The 23,248-nt window shown below is 37.9% G+C and overlaps 1 protein-coding gene across 1 annotated transcript in view; it reads right to left on the minus strand.

The window, feature by feature from the left end:
* Positions 1-23,248, minus strand: part of NPHP3 (nephrocystin 3) — a gene marked incomplete at its 5' end in the record, with an annotated part of 1,580,737 nt that overhangs the window by 62,661 nt on the left and 1,494,828 nt on the right. The window contains one exon of the mRNA XM_044060401.1: positions 17,442-17,567. Within this exon, the coding sequence (XP_043916336.1) occupies positions 17,442-17,567 (126 nt within the window). The remainder of the gene's footprint in view (positions 1-17,441; positions 17,568-23,248) is intronic.

Consider the following 23,248-nt stretch of genomic DNA (forward strand, 5'->3'; position numbering starts at 1 on the left):
TTAGAGAAATTAGATCTTCAGCCATTTTTATCATTTGTTTTTCAGGCATAGGGGCCTGAACATGTGGCCTGGATGTCGGTTTTTTAGACATGGATCGAGATTTAGGCCTTAATAATGAAGGTGGTGTCAGCCCCGGACCCATCCAAGGTAGAGACATCCGCAGGTTCCATAGGTGAAGCATCTTGCGGCATACCGGACTCCGAATGGGTCTCAGTAGAGGCCTGCAAATCAGAAGTAGCGGGTATCAGGGGCGGCAAAAGCGCCTCACGGAGTACCAGCGAACTGACGACTGGCTTAGGAGAAGCATTGTCGGCAGTTTTGGACCTCTGTGGACTGTCTCTGTCTTTATCTTTGCGTTTTTTCAGAATTCCGGTAGTTGAAAGACTAACCAACATTTATGGATAATTAAACTGAGAACCGAAATAATTAGAGGCAAAAATGTATAGTCGACGGATAGTGCGCTGATTAAATAAAGCGCAAAACCGACAGCAAGGTACGTCGTGGTCAATTATTAACTTTTACTGACATCGGTAAGGAGCAAGAAAAAGTTTCCCCAATGGGGTACTTAGCTTTAAGTTGAAGACTTCGGTTCTGAAATTCGAAAACGAAAATTTCAGGAGTCGGCTGACTGGCACTTGCGAACTGTTTCTGCTTCGGGCACCACAAGGCAAGAAAGTTTTATACCCCTGATGACCTGACGTCATGGAAGAAGGGACAGCATCCAACGCAGGGCCTAAGACTTTGTTAATCAGGCTGACTAAAGGCAACCTGCCAGCAGATTACTCAAATGTAATGACTGCAACAGTGAAACACGAAGAACATCTGAGCAAAACCCAAGCAAACACTGCACTTACATAAAATCAGAAAAACAATTTTTACAACACCAAGGCCTATAGACTGATCAGGAAAAGACACAGTAAGCTTTCATCCAGCAGTTCCCAACTCAGATAGGTTTGCTACAGCACACTTCTGCCACAACAGTGCACTCAGAAAACCCTTGATGTAAAAATGCTGGTTTTACAGCTCAAGTGCAGGGAAATCACGCAGTCTAAATAGTAATGTCCTGTAAAACTTGCAGACACAATGTAATTAAGTAATGCAGCAGCAGTGGAAACAGTTCAGCTTTAAAACTCTACTAAAGGTTGAGAATGTAACAATTAATGCAGGATTTTTATGAAACACAGTAAAATAATCAGGTGAAGTGCATAAGTCAGTGGGCAAGTGCGCAGTAATTACCATTCACCTATTTCAAAGGAAGGGAGAACCACTGTTGCCTGGGCCAAAAGGAGTCACCACCACCTTTGGAAAGCCACTGTGAATCTTAAGCAGAAACTTTGATATCAGTGGAAAGAGTGAAAAAGCATACAGGAACATTCCTGTCCACAGGAATGGAAATGCATCTGTCTTCCAGGGTGGTTTACAATGAATATTGGAGCAGAATGTCTGTAACTACACAGAGTACTCAACTCATGTTTATTATTGGGTGAAAATTACTGGAAATGACAATTCTACTGTCAAAGACTGCAAGTAAGACAAGGGTCTGGTCAGGTCCAGTATGGCCAGTCTTGAGCCCAAGAAGGTGACACTGTGGATGGGGGATATAGGGAGAGAAAATTAACAGAGAAGAAGACGACAAAACGGATCTAGTGCTGGGACTTCCAAGATGGCTGCACATTGAGTAACTCGAGCTCTCCCAGTATAAAACAGAAACTCAACAGAGAAGGCTGGTAGACATTTGTGCTTAAGGGTAAATGTCAGTAACTGGCTAATAAGTATACTGTCTGGATGCCAGAAAGAAAGAAATACAAAGCATTTGGAATAAAATCAGCTCCAAAAATGAAGAAGAAACACTGACGGGGGAAAGTTCTGCAGCTGCTCAGCAAAAAGCAATGCAACTTCCAGACATGACTTCCAGTAAATTACAGGAAGATATAAGACAAATGTACACAGACCTGTTTAAAATAAATAAAACACTGATGGAGTAGAACAACACAAACAACAAAAAGGAAACAAGGAGAGACTGGGATTTTGGATGCAGGCCTTTAAGAAGAACAATAATTATACAGAATATTATATGCACACAGTAGCAGAAAGTATTCTAAGAACTAAGCCTTCACAGGAATGGAGAAATTAGATTCTGCCAATAGGGATGACTGCAATTAGGGATATAGAGAATAGGCAAGAGGGGGATGGAATTTATTGGAGAAAACTGTCAAAGAAACCAAAGTATGTGGAGCAAATAGCTAGAGAGGGAAAGGTAACAGAATGAGAAGAGGCCAAGAATGTATTTGGACTGCAGGTTAGGGATTGCCTTCCCTATCAAGGATTGATATCAGAGTATAGACAAACAGAAAGAAATGGGGGGGTCCTAAATGAAAGATCAGCAATGGTAGAGTTTTTAGGAGAACCTAGAACAGAAGCTGCCATTAAAAAAGGAATAATTAGAAGAGCGTATAAAATACTGCATAACTATAAGAATCAATCAGAGGAGATTAGAAAGGATTGGGAAGAGACTGAACAAGCAATTCGCAAAAAACAATGGGAGGATATATGTATGTCTCCCAAATATGCAACAAAATCTAGAAAATTTAGGATTTTTGCTTGGAAATGTTTACATAGACATGTTTATATTTCATAGACTCCAAAGAACTTTTCCCCAGGTAGACAGCAAATGTTGGAGGTGTGATGGGGAAGAAAAAGGTAATTGGGAACATATTTTCTGGGAGTGCGGAGACTTGGCAGAATTTAAGGATTCCCTGTGAGATGCACTGTCTGAGATGCTGGGTGGGCAGACTGGTGTGACGAGGGAGATGATTTTTCTGAGCTATGATGCAGAATCAGAATTGCCTAGACATGGTAAGGCCGTGCTGTGTCTAATTATGGTGGCTGCCAAAAAAAGGAATTACTAGAAAAGGGAAATCAAAGTCTAAATCAACTATACTATATGTAGTGAATATAGTAACAGAGATAAAATTTGAACTGAGATCTTTAGAAAAGGGTAGATGCAAACTACATAGGAAAAAATGGGAACTGGAATGAGGTTTAAAAGAGGGCAGGACTTAAATGAGTTATGTAATGTTTGTTTGACAATAATTGGGCAGATTATAAGTGATGTATAAATTTTGCACCTGGGATTATGTCAGTATGATTTGTGATGTAAAATGCTTGCAACTAGGACTGTTTTGGTGTGGTTTGTTTTCATTTATATAAATGCATGATTGTCGATGTCGTAAGTGATAGTTTAATAAAGATGCATCTTGTTTAAAAAAAAAAAAAGAAAAGGCAGGAATTGAATCATTTATTTAATGTTGCTTAGGTTATATGATATACAGAAATACATAGGAAGTATGTTTGTAAACGTTAACTTAATACTGCTTGATTACTTTTGCCTATGTTACAAGTGATAATTCAATAAAGGTGTTAAAAAAAACAAACATGGATCTAGTGTTGTAGTTAAGTACATATTGTTTGTATCTGATGTTGTCTTTTCCATCCATCTCAACTCATGAGACAGAGGCACCAGCTACAACAAACCCTGGGAGGACTTGTGTAAGGATATTCCAGAGGATATTGGGAGCCAAATGAAACACTACACCAAGACTGCAAGTCTAGCTTGTAATGGGAGACAAATGTGTGCACTGTATACAAAGGAGCCACGGCACAAACATTTCAGATATTCCAGAAAAATGGCTGTAGATGTTGCCACTGCTCTTGTTGAATGTGCTTTTGGTTTGATAGACAATAACAGTCCCTTGGCTCTGTAGACAAACCTGACGCAATTGGATAACCACCTAGACAATCTGACTTTTGAGACGCTGGTTCCTAATTTAGTTCTTAGAAAAGGAGACAAAAAGTTGGTCAGATTTCCTTAATTCCTTTGTACAATGTAAACAGAAATGTAACTGATGATGAAAGAACAGTTGTGTAAAATTTTACCATAACAGCAAATGTCCTCCTTTTCACTGTTGCAGTATTCTTTACAATAGGGATTCCCTGCCAAGGGCAGCCTGAAGTCCGGCCAGTATATCAAAGCCTTTTGGTTTAGGGTACGCCGCACATCACACATATACTCCCTGTGCATGGTGTAGGGCATAAAGGTGACATACGGATGTACCATCCTCAGAACTGAAAAGCTCCAGTAGGAACAACAGTCCAATAATAGTAGGTATTAAAACATCCAGAAGGAAAAAGGACCAGGGGGAGGAGGGAGGGAGCAAACACTGCAAACTATGCAGAAAACTAGATAGACAAGATCTAGAATTGGTCTCCAGGTGCCTTATTTCCTGGGGACCAAAAACATTCTTGAGTAAACCCCTTTCCCCTCGAGGAGCTGGAACCTCCTGAATAGTTCCCTGAGCCAACAGGCCCTAAAGCACCTCTGTAAAAAAAGGACATTTGTTCCCGCGGAAGATGAGAAATGCCCGGGGGGTTGATTTCCAGACCATAAAGTATCCCTGGTGAATAACTGAAAGGACCCTGGAGTCTTGGGTGATCTGTAACCAAACAGGAAGGGACACAAAGATTTAGAGAAAGAGGAAAGTGACTGGAAAGATGAGGGTAGTTAGACAGCATCTGGTTTGTCAGGAAAAGGAGCCTTCTGAGCTGAAGTAGTTTGAGTAGCCTTAACAGGCAGAGCCCTTCTATCACTCTTTTTACCTTTAGGGGGATGGCAAGACTGTATCAACAAAGGCAGTATTGTTAGGATAATACAAAAAAAAACACACTGACCAGTGAAATATACACTGCACACAATAGTATCAGATTATTTAAAACAAAAACTCTAGAGCCTTGGCAAACACAGTCTTCTAGGAGTTAATACACAGCAAAAGAAAATACTGCTATATATATCATACACATTCAAAATAATTAAATAATTAAACAATTAACCTATTAAGACTCAACAATTATTAAAAACTCTCAAATTACATTCCTTATTCAAACCATGGGGGGACAAAGTATTAAATTTAAGAATAAAAACTGTTTCTTTATAAAGTAATTAATTTCTTAACAGTACAGCATCTCTAACAAAAACCTGTTCCAAAATACATGCTTTTAAGTTAATGAATTCCCCTTCATGTACCAGGTTGAAATACATGGCCACTAGATTACCATGACTTTTATTTTTTATGTCTCTAATGCGCTCCTGTAGTCTCACCTTAAAAACTCTTTTAGTCTGCCCTATATAAAAAAAGACCACATGCACATAGCATATATTAACACCTTTACACCTTTTGTAATGCAAGTATAAGATACTGAGGGGCAAATTTTATCAAAAGATCTCACTATGTTCCTACATACTGAACATTTTCCACAAGGGATAATTCCATAAAAATTAGGTGATACGTTCAAAGCATCTCTAGGGACAATAAATGTATTAGGCACCACCATGTCCCTAACATTTCTGCCTCTCATTACAAGATATGAGGGGAATCTTATACAAATTAACACCATTCCTGCTACTAAAAAGACTGATGCTATTGAAGCAGAGTTTGAAATTAGATGGGTTGTTGCTCCTCACAAGTGTGTGAAGGAGTGGCTGCATATATTAATTGAAAGGGATACAATCAAACAGCACAAACTTAGGGAAGATATTGTTGCTTCTTGTTCCACTCTTTCTGGACAGTTGGGTGCTACTCGTTTTGAACAGTTACCCTGTTCCTTTAATTAAGTTAGAAGAAGCAATGAGTGACATGATTCAAAGAAAGATTCAGAAATTTGAGAGACACATTCGTGATTACAATTCTGGAAACGCTTTAAAAAACAACAACAATCAAACCAATCAACCAAAGGATGGAGGAAGGCATAAGATCACTTCCGGTAAACGGAAGCAGCAGCTTAACGTCTCTTTTGCTACTTCCGAAGTAACAAATAGCACAGGAGAGTCCGAGGGTGAAGAGAATGGCTACCCCTCCCTTAGCACCACTTAGACAACCAAATTATTTGAAGGACAATTTTTGTGGCCCAGGAAAGTACTCCGAATACAACAAAATGGGAAAAAAAAGACGTTATGAAGGGAATAAGGATGGACAATATTTCAAACAGAAAAGTAAGAAAACTAAATATTGACGATTAGGCAAACTATTAAGGACTTTCATTTTTTTTGTTAATTTGTCAGGTATTGATTTTTCTAATGCTGAGTTTGCAGTCCCTACGAAGCAATTTTTAAAAATAGAATTTTTTCATCTTGTTAGGAAATTGCATCTATTGAATCACTTTGAATCTAAGAGGGATTTTTATGATGATACTTCTAATACTTTTGAAAGTGAAGATGAAGAACATGATGCATTTTTCTTTTGTAATTCTTCTACTGACTCCGTGGATAATATAAATGCCTGCTGTTTATTAGACACCTCGACCGTACCACACAAGACCAAGTTTGTTCCTCCTTTTTCTAATGAAGTTGTACAACAGTTTTCTATGATGATTAATTATGCTTTAAAAATTAAATTAGAAGAATTGTTTTTTCTAATAAAAGGGATGTGCAACATAATTTAACAAGAAATGAATGGAAGGCATTGTCAAATTTGAGCAAAATACATGACAGTTATAAAACCGTCTGATAAGGGTCAGAAAATTGTAATTCTCCATCATAAACAATACTTAATGTGTATGAATCATTTGTCTGATGAAAATGTACATAAACAAGTAAGGGAGAGTGATTACTATGTGGCTATTTCCAGTTATAAAGAATTGATAGAGAAAGGTTATAGGCTAGGCTATTGTACAAAACAAGATGTGGAAGTGCAGTTCAATCCAGAAGGTAGCTCTTTAGCTAAATTTTACTGCTTACCTGAAACCCACAAAAGTTTTGTCTCTCTCCCAGGCTGACCAATAGTAGCACCCAAAAAATATTTCTTACATGGTATAGGGATATTGCTACATTCATATTTGCTAAAATATGTGGTAAGGCTAGAGTCTTATATTAAAAACTCTCTTGATTTTTTTTAGAAAAGTTAAGACAGTAAAGTGTGAAAAAGATGTTTCTGGATAGTTATAGATATGAAAAGTCTGTATTATAGTATTTCACACACGTTAGGTTTAGAAGCTTTAAGGGTTTTTTTTTTTTTTTTTTTTTTTAAGAGGCAAGTCCAGTGAGTGATTATGTTACTGATTTGATTTAGTTTAGTTTAGTTTAACTAATAATTTATTTGAGTTTAATCACCATATCTACCAACAAGAGCAAGGGACAGCTATGGGTGTATCATTCGCACCCATGTATGCTAATTTAGTTATGGGTTTATTTGAAATTAAGTTTTTTTTTTTTTTTTTTTTTTTTTTTTTAGAGATTTCGTAGTTTTGTATTACAGGTACATTGATGATTTGATTTTTTTTTTTTTTTTATGTAAGGGGGTGAAAATTTAATTTTGTTTCTGCATGATTTGCAAAGTAATCATTTTAATTTGTAGTTTCATGGCTTACAAACAGGTAAATCTGTTATTTATTTGGACTTAAAACTTGAAGTTTCTGGTAATACCATAAGTACCAGTATACACAAGAAATCGAGTGATAAAATACATCTTTTAGATAGTAACAGCTGTCACCCCTCCCCCCATGAGCTTCTAAGAGCAAGTCGGCTATGTAATGATCCTGAAATACTTAATGAAATAATCTTTTGTGAATTGCTTTTAAACAAAGAAGCTATGATGAAGAATTAATTATTCAGTCTCTAAAAAGTTATTTCAATTATATGAAGGAGTATATAACTTCACTAGTAGAAATAACGCCGAAGATAAAGTAAATTTCAAGCATAGTAAATTTGTACACAGTGGGTAGAGAAAAATTTATCTCATTACTTCTTTTAATATTTTCAGTCAAGAAGTGGTTAATATTGTTAAATACTATTGGCCTTTTCTTTTTAGTAGCAGGAATGGTTTTAATAATTTGTATAAGATTCCTCTCATATCTTATAAGACAGGTAGAAATGTTAGGGACATGGTGGTGTATAATACATTTATTGTCCCTAGATATGCTTTGAACATATCACCTAATGTTTATGAAACTATCCCTTGTGGAAAATGTTCAGTATGTAGGAGCATACCGAGATATTTTGATAAAATTAATGGGGTAAAATTTTGCCCCTCAGCCTCTTATACTTGCATTACAAACGGTGCAATATATGCTCTCTCCTGTGCATGTGGTCTTTTTTACATAGGGGAGACTAAAATGGTTTTTAAGGTGAGACTACAGGAGCACATTAGAGACATAAAAAATAAAAATCATGATAATCCAGTGGCCATGCATTTCAACCTGGTACATGAGGGGGAATTCACTAACTTAAAAGCGTGTATTTTGGAACAGGTTTTTGCTAGAGATGCTGTACTGTTAAAGAATAAATTACTTTATAAAGAAAATTTTTATTCTTAAATTTAATACTTTGTCCCCCCCCCCATGGTTTGAATAAGGAATGTAATTAGAGAGTTTTTTTTATAATTGCTGAGTCATAATAGGTTAATTAATTGCTTAATTATTTTGAATGTGTATGATACATATAGCAATGTTTTCTTTTACTGTGTATTAATTCCTAAAAGGCTGTGTTTACCAAGGCGCTAGAGTTTTTGTATTAAATAATCTGATACTATTGTGTGCAGTGCATTTTTCACTGGTCAGTAGGTTTTTTTTGTCATTTTTCAATGAGTGGTTAGGATAACACTTTTGAAACTTAGGGACAAGAGAAACAAAAATATGTTTCAACTCCTGTACAGCTTTACCCTTTTCCTGGAGGGATATGAACAACTCACCAGCAGCACCAAATAAATGTTTATTGCCCAGAGAAGCATCCATCAACTTAGCCTTGATGTCACCAAGCAAAGGCTGAAGTTGCAGCCAGGAATACATCAACACAGAGCCAAAAGCAGCAACCCTTGAAGAGGCATCAACTGCATCACAGCTGCATTTCATGGAATGGCAAGCCACCTAAGATGAAGTCTCTCTCAAACAAAGAGCAGAAGACTTGTCTTCAAAGTCAAGATCATCAGAAATAACCTGAAAGGCCTGAGAGAGAACAGCCAAAGTATATCTGGTCATATGGGTCTGATAATTCACAGCTCTAAACGTCAGAGTAGCAGAAGTATAAACTTTCTTACCTAACCTCTCCACAGTTCTGCTATCTTTATCAGAATGTAGCAATTTAGTAAAAGGTAAAACTTTTGATGATTGATCAGAAGCAACAGACACCAAAGAGGGGCACTTATAAAGGAACTTCCAGTCATAAGGCACCTTATAAAATCAGGTTTTTGGGAGCAGGGGCTATGGAATCAGAAGCGCCTTAGAAGCAGAAGAAAAGGCATCCAACAAAGCAGCAAGGGCTGAAAGGACAGCAGAAGGCCTAGCAGATTACATTTGCAGGAGCTCATAGCACCTTTTCTGAACATCAGACACCTGTGCGCAGTCCGACTTAAAACAAATCCATCATTTTGGAAATCTTATCACCAAAGGAAATCTCCTCAAAAAGAGAGTCAGAACTAAGAGTCATCTTCCTCAGAACCATAATCTAAGGGAGTAGGAATCTAGGAAGAATGAGACAGAGTTATCAGAATCTACATCCTAATTGGAGGAATCTTGCTCACTAAACCTTTTAAGAGGAGTAGAAGCCCAAGGTGGAGTAAGAACAGAGACTTCCTGAGGGGGCTTCAAAGCCATAAGAGCATTAAACAGATCCTAGGTAAAATTTTGCCCTTCACTCTTAGGGTCTTTAGGGGCAGGAGAAATATGCTTGGTTTTCTGCTTATTTTTCAAGATGTCAGCCTTATAGATTTTTGAAGGCTCAACCCCCTGGCAACACTCAATTTGAGAAACACCCCTAGGCCCTTCAGAAATAATCAGCCATGGTTCCCCCTGTATGTCCAAAACCTACATCTGCAAGGCCTCCATGGATGTGCGAGAAGCTGGATCCATGCCAGCCTCTGAAGTGGCTGTGTCAGAGGAATCTGACAGAGACTGGACAGTACTCCAGGCTTTCAATAGCCTCAAGAGAGACTTCCAGCGAAGGCAGCACAGCAGAAAAATCAGACCTAACTTTTTTAGCTGAATTCTTTAAAGACAGCTGTCCCTCAGGCTGGGAAGGTCCTTTCGCAAGAAGTTTAATATGCTGGTTCTGTAGATAAATAGCTAGGGAAGAAAGCCAACTGTGCAACATCTTAGGTACAAAAGCATAACAAACAGTACAAAACGTATTGATATGTGAAGCACCTAAGCACAATAAACACTGCCTGTGGCGGCCTTATGGGGAATCTGTCTCCCACAGTGGCATTTCCCCTTTCTGGATGACATGAAACCAACAACCTAACAAAGACAAATAAGGAGGATAATAAGCAAAAACCAAATGGGCACTTATTTGAAATGGCTAAGTAACCAGCAAACAAACGGGCATTCAGACCAATGATCAATGGCAGACATTTACCATGTTTTTCCACTTATGATGAGTGCATCCTTAACCGTAGGTCCAAACACCATGGTGCCATCAAAGGGAGGCATTCAAAAAGCACACTGAGTTCTCCACATCACAGACAGGCAGTGAATGCACATATAGGAACAGCAGGCACCAACATATCTGCTACCCTGTACAACAAACACATGGACACATTTGTAATGGACTGAAAAGTTACCAGCTGTGAAACTAAAGTCCTTTAGGATTCTGCTGTCATGGTATCTGAGAGAGATATGGAAAGCTCCTTGGTCAAATCCCTCTGAAATCTGGTTAAGTGGGAGAGGTAATTTGGCAGACAAAGTAAACATCACTGATGCATAAACAAGATTTCCAAATCTGTTTAGGGCCTGAAACTCCCTATTCAAGGAAGGTACAGAAGTGCTCTTCTTTCTTGGTGGCTACTGCCACCACAATGACATCTACTACAGGTTCCTTGTTTCAGTGTTGCCTGTTTTGGGGTGAGAGCAAAATCTTATCAGGTTTGCAGTGAATGGGCTCATCATGTCTAGTCTCTTCCATGCTCACTGGGGCATCAATTCTATCAATTCACCCACAGGGGGATCACCCAGGAATTAGATGGGTCAACTCCAAATGCCCAGAGGAACACTGACTCCTTCTGAGATAGGGAATCTGTAGACCAGACCCACTTAGGCCTAGTAGCTCATGGATGTCCCCAAAGGAGTCATCTTCTAAGGAGGACTTTAGGGACTCTTCACCCTCAATGAGGTCAATGTCATGAATAACAGACACCTATGGAGATTCCAAATGTGTCCTTTTGCATGCATGCTTTCTGTGTACTTCCACGGGGAGGATCCAGGGAAGAATAAGAATCCCAAGGGAAGCTCACCCTAGGAGCTCTGTCGAGCCTTGTTGGGACTGGCTGCCCTGAAGGGTCAGGATAATGTTGGCCTGATACTGCTGACACCAGAGGGTGTCAGGCTGGATCCACATGAGAAGACAGCTTCCTCAAATGCTTTGAAGGCAGAGGCTGAAGTCTATCCCAAAATGCAGCCTGGTTCAGGTCTGAAACAGATGCGTGAGTTGAGCTACCAAGAGCCAAGTCACCAACGAGAAAGAACAGATCCAACAACCTCTGTATCGACCTTGACCCCCTCCCTATGTCCATAAGCTAGAGGACTGTCTGAGGTCCAACACAGCTGGCGTTGATCAGGTGAGGGACAGTGAAAACATCTGGTCTACCAGATCCATCAGTGGGACCTCATGGGAAGCAGCCTGATCCAGGACCATGTGATCCGAAGGTTGTATCAGGAAAGGAGAAAGGTTCTTGTCATGGTACTTACTACAAGAGCAGGAGGAGTGGGAAGGACCTCCAACTGGATTTGAGTCCTCCAAAACTTCTGCATCATCCTGTCCATGTGTCTTCTGACAGACTCCCCGACAACCACATCAACCTGAAAGAATAAGACATTGAGGACAGCCCTGAAGACATGTCAAGAGGTATCGAATGGTAGCATTGGAGAGCACAGCCAAGGAGAAGTCAGCTCCAGAAGAAACCTAGGATCCACCAGCAAAGCAGGAGTCACAGAATGGATATGGATAGGATTCAGTCCTGTCAACAAGAAATACATCAGATATGAAGTTTTCCCTAACTTAAAATCTGAACCCATAGCACCTACTGGATCCAGAACTTTTTCTTCAAGTCCTTGATAACATCTTCATCTCTGGACTTCTCTCTTTCCTTCTCCTCTTCTCTTTCTTTCTCTCTCCCCATCTTTCTTTTTCTTTAGTTTTACTCCTTTTGGACCTGGATGAGGGGCAGAGGTGTCCTCTCTGTTTCTTCGGTAGTAGACAGCCCAACAGAGAGGAGGCCAATTCTCCCATACAGGCAGGGAGAAGGCCCATAACAAATAATTTGGACCAATAGGGCCCATGGCACAAATGTCACAATCCTCTTCTAAGTGTGTGGCACCTAGATAGTAGACACATCTAGGCTGAGGGTCCTTGGAGGATCCTATGCCCGCAGGCAGAACACTCTTTAAAACTGGACACCTTGTCAGACATTTTCAGAATGTGGGAAGCTGAAAAAAAAAGACACACAAAAGATACGGCAACACTAAAGAACAACTGTAGATCCAACAATATAACTCTAGTAACAAACACTTAAGGGGAAAAAAGCATCAACCAGATAACTACATATACATCTCCCTCTGTGTGTGTGTATATATGTATATTTAAATTTTTTTTTTTTTAAAGAAAGGTTGTAATGCTAAAAAAAACTAACTCATAAAGGAGAAGGAAAAAGGATGGAAAATGCCGAAGACGGAGTAAGACTAATAACCACAAAAGGCTACTATCCAAAGTGCTAACCTAGCAAATACTGAAGAAAATAGCAGGCACTAGCCCAAAAAATAATTATCCTAGTACAGAAAATTCACTTCTCTGAACTCCTGAAAAATACATTAAAAAAACGCACAGAGCCCTGAAGACTACTTATAGCTTGTTCAAGCAGCAAACAAAATCTGAGGAACTGTTAGGAACAAAGGAATTATGGGTAATGGGAGAAGCATGACCCTTGGATCCAAAGTCTGAAAAGTTCTCAGTATCAGATCCACTTACATATGGCATACCCATAAGCTGAGATGGACAAGACAGACAACACTGGATCCCAAATAACTTACTGTTGAACATCCGTCTGATTAGACAGACCGATCCACCAAGGGATAGACAGTCCCTACACCACAGGACATACTCCCCACAAAATGAGAGGCATGGGAGCAGTTCCTATAGGGCAGTCATCATTGACAGAAAAGGAAGACTGTTATGAGTTCAAGCCCTTGCTAGCTGAAGGTTACGTCAACACATGGGAACCACAGGCCTCAGGTGGGTATGATTAAGAGCTAGCCTCCATTTCTTTAAGACTTTTTGACAGTGTTTTATCAAAGGCCTGGGCTGTCAGTTAAGCCCTGTTGCCAATCCACATGCTGGCACTTTAGCCACTGCCCATCATCCAGGAAGCTAAATAAACAACATTTTGTTTCTCTCTGGCATTAGTGGGTGTCCGTGCTGAATTAACTTAGTGAAGTGCTTCATATCATGCTCCTCTCCCCAGCAGCTGAGACAATACTGGTATAGGTCTTGCTTTTCCCTGGCAGCTGCACAATATGAAGGCTTCTCTGCCTTATGCACTGAGCATGGTAACTTTTTCATAATATTACATGAGGACTGAAATACAAACTGTAAACTATGCAAAAAGCAAAACAGTCATCTAGAAGGTTTAGGGTTGGTAAACTATTACAATGCATTATGTTATGATATTTGCCAGCGTATGTCATGTGTGCCTCTGACAGCAGAAGATTCCTGGAAAATATTCCACACTGTAATGGAAGAGAGAATAGATGCAATCAAAGACCCACTAAGAGGGTTACCCTACGTTAGATATGTGGATGCTTCTACAACAGATTCATTTTTTCCCTTACAACTTTAGTCTGAAAAAGTGCTTTGAAATTTAACATAAATCGTTAATCAGAAATTCTGTAAATATATTTCCAAAACAGTCCACATCAAAGGAAAGTTGGAAGGCTTACAAGCTAGTGCAATAAAGGTGACCACCTGACTGACTGGAAAAGCACCAGGCAGTCTTTGAAGGATTAATCCTAAACACCTTTCTGAAAGTTGCCTAACTAAAATGTATACAACTGACAGAGACAAATTAGTTACTAAGAAAGATGGCTAGGTTACAAATCAAGCAAACGGATGGAGTCATGAACCAACTCTGTAGTTCAAAGAAATGGCTCAACAAATTCCTTCAGTACCACAAACACTGCAACATGAGCAAAGGACTGTACAGCTGTGTAAGAACTTACCATATCAGACAATGTCCTACTGATCACTGTTGCATTATTTATAGCAGATAGGTTTTCATCATGGATATTCGTCCGGGGTATCAAATCTTTACCTTCCAGAGAACTTATGTCTGACATTTGTTCATGTGTGTCAGGATATAAAAGCAGACATGCACAAAATCTTCACATTATTTTCAAGACAGCAGCCTGAAGGCAACTGAGACAGGAAGAGGCAAGTACAGCCTTGAACAAATAAACTCACCCAAGAAGGGATATAGATGTAATCTGCAGGCAACATAGGAGAGGGGAAGAAAGAAGGGGAGGAATACTACAACAGTGATCAGTAGGATATCTACTGTAATGGTAAATTCTTACACAATTGTACTATGTCTCGAATCAAGTCACTGCTACAGTACTCATAACAGATAGTTGATTCCCAAAGCTGAAGAGAGAAGAGTAAGGTTGGGAGGATGGCTAGAGTGAAGAGGAACTGTCCAGGAGATCAGAGAGGGCTCATCTGGCCAAGGCAGTACTGGATCTGGAGAAGGCATCAATTTTGTAGTGCTTGGTGAAGGTGTGCACAGAGGACCAAGTGGCAGCTTCCAAGATGGACCTCGCATCAATAACCTTGTGGAAGACACCAGAAGAGGCAAATACCCAAGTGAGCATGCCTTAGAGCAGGAAGGCAAAGGTTTACCATGTTGTAAGTAGCAGAACAAGATGGCTTTGATAGCCAGGATGCAATAATTTGCTTCAAGACTGGTTGACCCCAGCTTGGCACCTATGTAAGAAACAAATACTTGGTCAGTTTTTCTGATAGTCTTTGTTTTGCCCAAACAGAACCTCAGCTGCCTGTGAATATCTAGTGTGTGTAAAATTCTTCCTCCCTTATTTTGAGGGTTGGAAAAGAAAGTAGGTAGGTGAATGGCTTGATTGAGGGATAGTTCAGTTACTACCTTAGGCATGAAAGAAGGACTTGTCCTAACCATTAGCCTGTCCTTGTGGAAAATAAGAAAGGGAGGACTAGCCATGACTGTCTGGAGTTTGGACACACTGATATGTCATGACCTTATGCAGACACTATAGCATAGAGAGCATGTATTTAGACATTTGTGTTTGATAATTAATAGCTCTGAATGCTAAACTGGAGGAGGCATAGACTTTCTTACCCCACCTATCCATGGCTCTGCTGTCCTTGTCTGTGGGAAAGGCATTAGCAATGGGAAGCAACTTAGTTTACTTAATGTGAAAGACTACAGCAGCATCAGACACAGTTTTTTTTAACAGGTATTTAACCTCATCAGTGACCTTATAAAATCTGTCTGGTGTTTAGAGCAGGTGGCAGAGAATCAGGTGTTAAGGAAGAAGAGTGTAAGATGTCCTGATAAGCCTCCAGGACTTGGAGGACTGGTGAAGGTGCTGAAGTACCCATCACCAGAAGACTGCAGTATCTTTTTTGGGCCTCCAAGATTAGCTTTATCTGCCATTCAAAATGTCTCACAATGTTCTGAATAGTTTCTACAAAAGAAGCCTCTTCCAAATGAGAATCAGGCAAAAGGGAGTTCCCCTCCATCCAAGGAGACCTGTTCAGGACAGCAAATTTGTAAAGAGTAATCCACAGAATGATCAGAATCTGTCTCTGGATCCCCTTCCAAGGAGGAAGAGTCTAAATAGTGCTTTTGTGGTGATGGCTTGAGTTAACTGGGCCACCAAAGGAAATGACAAGATAGTCTGTATATCTTGTTTGTATGTCCATCTTTATACTCCAATACACAAGGAGCGAGGTCACATATGTTGGATGTACATCCTCAGGAAGGTAAAGCTTTGGTACCCTGTCTGGAAGTCAGTGAAGAAAAATCATCTGTTATGAATACTGCAAAAGTGATTTCAATCAGAACATAGTACCATCTCTGATAAGTTGCTGCTGGGTACCTAAAATGACACAGAATACCAGTTAAAAAAACATAAAAATCAAACACAAAATGCAGAATTCTCAAACCAGTGAAACATCAAGTAACAGGAGGTAATATAATGCTGTGAACAAAACATGTAATGTCAGGGAATTGTACCCCTTTCGTTCCCCAATATGGGGGAGCTATGCTTCCCCAGCTCCTAAACATAAAAAGTTCATTGTTACTGTGTAACAAAAAAGAAAAAGAAATAAGATCACATTGTCCTGTAAAATCAAGTCTGGGCATGGTGTTACTATACAAGGAGTGTAGACTATTGCAATTGTTTTGCTTTCTTTTGCCATCTTTATTTCCTTTTTATCTAACAATAATCAACACTGCAATACATTCTGAAACAAACTCACAATGTTTTGAGAATTCAGCATGGTAGGTTTGATTTTTAGGGTACCGTTTTTTACTTGAATTTTAACTTGCCTTAAGTACTTAATGGTTATAGCACAAATCAATATTAACAAAATCAACACTTTTTTCTTCTCAACTGAATTAAGTTATCCATCTCAAACACTCAGCAGTGAAAACAAGGGCATAACATTGCATAACTTGGTAGCATTCCATAACAACTGCATTTCTTACCTGACATTGGATTAACCTCCTGTATAAATGCTGGGCATTGGATGAAAAACTGAACTAGTAAGTTATAGAACAAATTAACATCAAAACAAATTATTGGAAAAAGAGCATAAAAGACTATTTATCCATTGTAAAGTACACTGACTAGCAGAGTGATGACTGTGGAGGTCAGCAACAGGAGTAACTGCTAAATGTTTTATTTTCTCAGATAACACTGAGACAAGAAAGATTAATCTGCTCTCTGCATATTTTGTCTCCATTTGTACAGCATTTTTGAAGACAAAAAGCATAAAGAATAAAGTTGACAGAATACTGAATGCAGGTGTGGTCAGACATCAAAACTTACCAGCTGATCCTATAACATCTTATTAGCATAAAGCATCAGATACACCATATCTTAAATTAACTGGAGGTATTTCCACGAGTACACAGCTTAACTATGGACGTAGAATCATTTTTGTATGTGCTGTTTTTAGACTAATGAAATTAACTGGGAAAGCATCTTTGTATATATTGTAATTAGGTATGTTGCATGACCTACATGTTCCTACTTCATCCACAATGTATAACATGTAAATATGGTCATTTTGTAAATATGGAATGGTTATGGTTTTAGCAAATGTAAAACGAAAATAGAAATTGAAAAAAAAAAACAAAAAAAAAAAAACTTACCAGCTGACAATATAACACAGCCAGGTTTACGAGTGCAGTAGCCACACTGGGATGTTTTGAGCCAAAACACTTCTGTCGTATTTCTACAGCTAGCTCATACAGTGGCACAGCTTTGTCAAGTTTTCCCTGAATTAATAAGAAAAAATTATAGTCAGAAAGACATTAACATGGATTCATTGATCAATATACAGTTATTTGTAATAAAAAAGTTATTTTACCTTGATGGAATGAACTGATATACTTCTTATCAATTTGTTTAACACAATTCAATTGTGTGAAGTACTTACCACAGTTGCAGGAGCATTAATCAATTTTTGTCTTCACTATAAGCCCTTTATCATTTGGTTTACAGAATGTGTAATGGGGCTGGCTCTCAAAAAACATTTTGCTAAGTAAAAGAATCTGGATCCTGCCTGGTTGTTTTGTCATTCAGTGCCAGGTAGAACATTTTCAGACAGCCCAGCTAGAAGACAGCAATCCTCAGAGCTGTGGATCACCATCCTTAGGCGATCAAACAGGAGCATACTAGTTTAACTTATTAACGCCTAACAGCAGTCATTTACTGGGACACTTCTGACTGCCTGCAAGCTGACTGCAACAGCTTAACGCTATAAAAGAAAAATGAAATGTTAGAAAATTTTTTTGCTGAACAAGAAAAGTTTTTTGGATTTCTGGATCAGCAGAAGTCATTTTTTCACTCTGATGTGCTTACTTAAGGCACTGAATATCACAAACTCAGTACCACAATTAAGTTACAGCAAACAAAAAAAGTGCTGCATGTGGTCTGCCTTTCAAGCACTACTGGCTTGAACAGGACAAAGCAAGCCTCCAACAGCTAGTGCTACAGTTGTGATTATCACCATAACACAATCAGTTGTCAACATTAATGAGATAAATGAACCCTTGCTGCTAACTCCAACAAAACTGGCCAAATGAGAACCTGTCTCTGTTAGGAACTATCTAACATATTAACATGGTGGCCATTCCATACCACAACAATATACTCTAACATTAAAACAAAATTTTTAGACATAGCAAAAAATATACAACTACAAGATCTCTGGCAACAATCATTTCAATACAAAGATACAAAGCTGACAATTGTGTGACGAGCTTAAAATGGCTACAAGATTATCTTAATAAATATCCTATAATCACACTATATCATACAATAACATGACTATTTACTCACACTTTTGTGGGTAGACGAACTGGTCTGTGGACCCTTTCAGTCATGACCTAGACTGCAGAGATACAGCAACGCTTAATCAGCTAACTGATGTACAACTCTGACATAAAACTGAAATGCAATACATTATATAAACCCACTACAAAAATTAATTCTATCATAACCCAAACTGAAGGCTCACAACCAGAATGAAAGATAAAGCGTTTTTGTTCTTTATTTACTATTAAAACAGAACTTCAATCTGAATTGTAAAAGTAACCAATGGTTTAAAACCATAAAGTGCAATCATGTGACCAATTTAAACAGCCAGTAACAAAGGTCTATTTAAAATTTTGACCAATCATAATCTGTTCATTACATACACGGAAATGTCTTAAAATTACATGAAACAAATTTACTTTAGCTTGGCATATTAACTCAGTGGTATAAATGTTTAAGTTTTTGTGCTAATAAAAAGAACTTGCTATTAATACTATCATTTAAGCCTGGGAAGCTGTCTGCATTTAGTTTGTTCTGCCAAACCGATTTATGGCATTCAAGCCGAACTTTGTAGTCCCCTGTAAGCTCATTTGTACTGACAACTTCTAAGACCAGCTGAATTTTTTTTGAAGGAACATAATGTAGAGTGTTTAGCTATTGCATTGTTTGCTGCCTTATTTTTAATTGCAAGTAAATGCTCGTATATTCTGCTGTTAAATTTTCTTATAGTTTTTCCTATACATGATTCACAGGTTGCAAGGTAGCCCAATCCCTTCTGGATGGCAGTCATATCTGCCTTTGGCACAGATTGTGATGTTTCATGTCGTAAGATGTACATTTCAGGAATTAACAAAATGGCACTGTTTGCATTTACCTCATTTAAACATGCCTAAAGTGCCATAACCTGAATGTCTCATCATAAAACCATGTTCTAACAGTGTTTGGATGTTACTGAGTCACTTGTAGGTGAAATGAGACATTCAGTTGGTGGCACTTTAGGCACCTTTAAATGTAGTAGATCCAATCAGTGTCATTTTGTTAACAATTCTTTAAGTGTACATCTTACTGCACGAAACATCACGATCTCTGCCAAAGGCAGATACCACTGCCAAACACAAGGGGTGGTCTATCTTACACCCTGTGAATCATGTTCGTGCTTCTACACAGAAAAAAAAAAAGAAAATTTAATTGCAAAACATACACGCATTTACTTGTGATTAAAAATAAAGAAGGCAACAATGCAGTGGCTAAATGCTCTACATTATGTTGTTCCTTCAAAAAATTCAGCTTCTTTGCCTTACATGCCATCAGTACAAATGAGCTCACAGGGGACTACAAAGTTCAGCTTGAATGCTGCGAATTGGTTTGGCAGATTAAACTAAATGCATACAGATTTCCAGGCTTAAATGACAGTACTAATATCAAGTGTTTTTTTAGCACAAAAACTTTAACATTTATAGCACTGGGTTAATATGCCAAGCTAAAGTCAATTTGTTTCATGTAATTTTAAGACATTTCCATGTAATGAAGAGATTACGACAGGTCAAAATTGTAAATAGACCGTTATTGGCTGTTTAAATTGGTCACGTGATTACACTTTGCGGTTTTAAATCATTGGTTACTTTTACAATTCAGATTCTGAAGAAGTTCTATTTTAATAGTGAATAAAGCAGGGAAACACTTGATTTTTCATCCTGGTTGTGAAACTTCAGTTTGTACCATTAGACATCTCCACAAACCAACAAGCACAATGAAGGCAAGGAGCAAGCAACACCAGGAACAGAGAACCAGAATTTATTGAAAACCTTTTTAAATATCCCTCCAAAAACCATGTGACATAATTAACAGTTAAAGGTAAATCCACCTAAAAAAATAAATAAATATGTATATACAAAAATACAATGCATATAAAAGCACTACATAAACCAATGTATGAATAAAACAGTTGATAAATGCAATAAATGTTAATAAATATTAATAAAAATATTAACCTGCAGTTTAAACATTTACACACAAGAGTGAAGTTTTAAAACACTGCTAATAGAAACACATTCATTCAGTCCAGGATAAAAACAAGTATTTAATTTTAATTGCCATCTAAGTTCTTTAAGTTCTAAAAAGTCTTTCCAAGTCTCCCCCCCCCCCCCATCACATTTCTAACCACATGGTCAATACCAACAAAACCAAACTCATGACCAAGATTCTCACCAATATGGTTGGATAAAGCATTCTTATGGTTTCTCTTCCTGATATCTAAAGTGTGCTCGTATAAACATTCTTTCAGTTTTCTTCGTCTCTTCCCAATGTAAAAACTACAAAATTTACAAAGGGCAAAATACACTATGCCCTCAGTGTTGCAATTACAATAAAAGGAGACTCGAATACAGGTCCCAATTACATACACCCTATCCAATTCAATGAGGTATTTACAGTAATTACACGAGCCACATCTATGAGTACCCTTCTTTCTTGTAGAGCCCATCTTTCCTACATCCACAACATTTTCCAATATTTCTTTAAAACATCTACCCCTCTGATACACCATTCTAATGCCTTTATTATAAATTTCCTTCAATTCGTCATGAACACTAAGTGTGTGCCAATATGTGTTCAAAATGTTGTATATTTGGGCACATTCAGGGGTATAAGTAGTAATAAAGGAAATGTTATAATCAGTGTTAGAGTCAGAAACAGTCTCCAAGACAGGAATATTTGTCACTTCAACTGAACCTGAAAGAAGGGGAGGGTAGAAACCAGACCTTCTCTTCATTATAACTTCAGAACAAATAGCTTCAACCAAAGTCCTGGGATAACCCCTAGATAAAAACATATCAGTAAGAACTTTGGTTTCCCTTACATAAATTGCATCAACAGAAATCATTCTAGTAAGGCATACAAATTGTGCCTTAACAATGCCTTTCTTCTGATGTATAGGGTAACAACTATCAAAATGCAGGTACCCATTAGAAAAAGTGGGTTTCCTGTATATCTCACTAACAAACCTTTTATTAACTGTATCCTTGGAAAGATGTACATCCAAATAACTGATGTTAGTTTTACTCCAAGTAGCAGTAAAAGTAAGAAAGGGGGTGGTTTGGTTCAAATATTCAATGAATCTACACAACTGGTCCTCAGGTTCTTTCCAAAATATGATGACATCATCCAAAAACCTCAAATATAAAGACCAAGGTGGAGAAGGCCCAAAAAAATCAAGAACAAATTTCCTTTCCCAGAATAGCATTACCATATTTGCAAAAATGGGGGCACACGCTGCCCCCATTGCAACACCTTGTTTCTGCAAAAAGTAATGCCCCTCTATATACACAAAATTGTTTTTATCTTGACCTTTGTAAATTTTGTAGTTGTTTTTACATTGGGAAGAGACAAAGAAAACTGAAAGAACATATTTAGGAGCACACTTTAGATATCAGGAAGAGAAACCATAAGAATGTTTTATCCAAACATATTGATGAGAATCCTGGTCATGAGTTTGGTTTTGTTGGTATTGACCATGTGGTTAGAAATGTGAGGGAGGGACCCTGGAAAGACTTTTTAGAACTTCAAGAACTTAGATGGCAATTAAAATTAAATGCTTGTGTTTATCCTGGACTGAATGAATGTGTTTCTATTAGCAGTGTTTTAAAACTTCGCTCTTATGTGTAAATGTTTAAACTGCGGGTGAATATTTTTATTAATAATATTTATTAACATTTATTGCATTTATCAACTGTTTTATTCATACATTGATTTATGTAGTGCTTTTATATGCATTGTATTTTTGTATATACATATATATATTTTTTAGGCAGATTTTCCTTTAACTGTTAATTATGTCACATGACTGTTTTTGGAGGGATATTTAAAAAGGTTTTCAATAAATTCTGGTTCTCTGTTCCTGGTGTTGTTTGCTCCTTGCCTTCATTGTGAAACTTCAGTTTGTGTTATGGTAAACTTTTTTTTTAGTTAGTTGATTTGTTTGTTCTACATTGTTTCTTGGACTTCTACACATTGTATAAACCACTTATACTGCATAAACCATTGAAATTAAAAATCAATATAACAGTGGCATAAACCAACAGTAACAGTTGCAATAGAATATAATACATAAAAACAGAATAAAGTAAATTTGGAACTAAGCTATGGATGGGAGGGAGCTAATATACAGTAGAGAGTTGATTACCTGAACTAACTGGGATGTAGGGTAGTTCAGATAATCAAACATATAATTGAATTCATGGATGAGAAAAGATGAAATATCTCCAGAGTGACCTCCCAGTCATGATTCCAGTATACTGAGCAGCTTAACTGATCTGTAAAAGCATGCATTTTTTCTTCTGGTAGATGACTGGCCACTAACAAAGTTACAAGATAAGGTTAATTCCCTAAGCTGCACAGCCATCTTACAAAACTTGTAAAATCTTGGGCTATCACATTGCAGCTGTCACCATTAAATCTGAATGCTGTGATAACCATGGTGACTGTAACCATCTCCTTCAAACTTGCCTGCAAAATTCGCCAAACAGCAGTCCACATATGCCTCTTGTCTAATGTTGGACACATTTATTAACAGCCTGCCAACCAGATTTCACAGTATAATTACCCATCAGTCAAGGTAATTTGACCAAAGGGAATCAAAATA

The sequence above is a fragment of the Protopterus annectens genome, chromosome 2.part0 (assembly GCF_019279795.1).
Source record: "Protopterus annectens isolate FY-2018-M chromosome 2.part0, PAN1.0, whole genome shotgun sequence".
Taxonomy (NCBI): Eukaryota; Metazoa; Chordata; order Ceratodontiformes; family Protopteridae; genus Protopterus; species Protopterus annectens.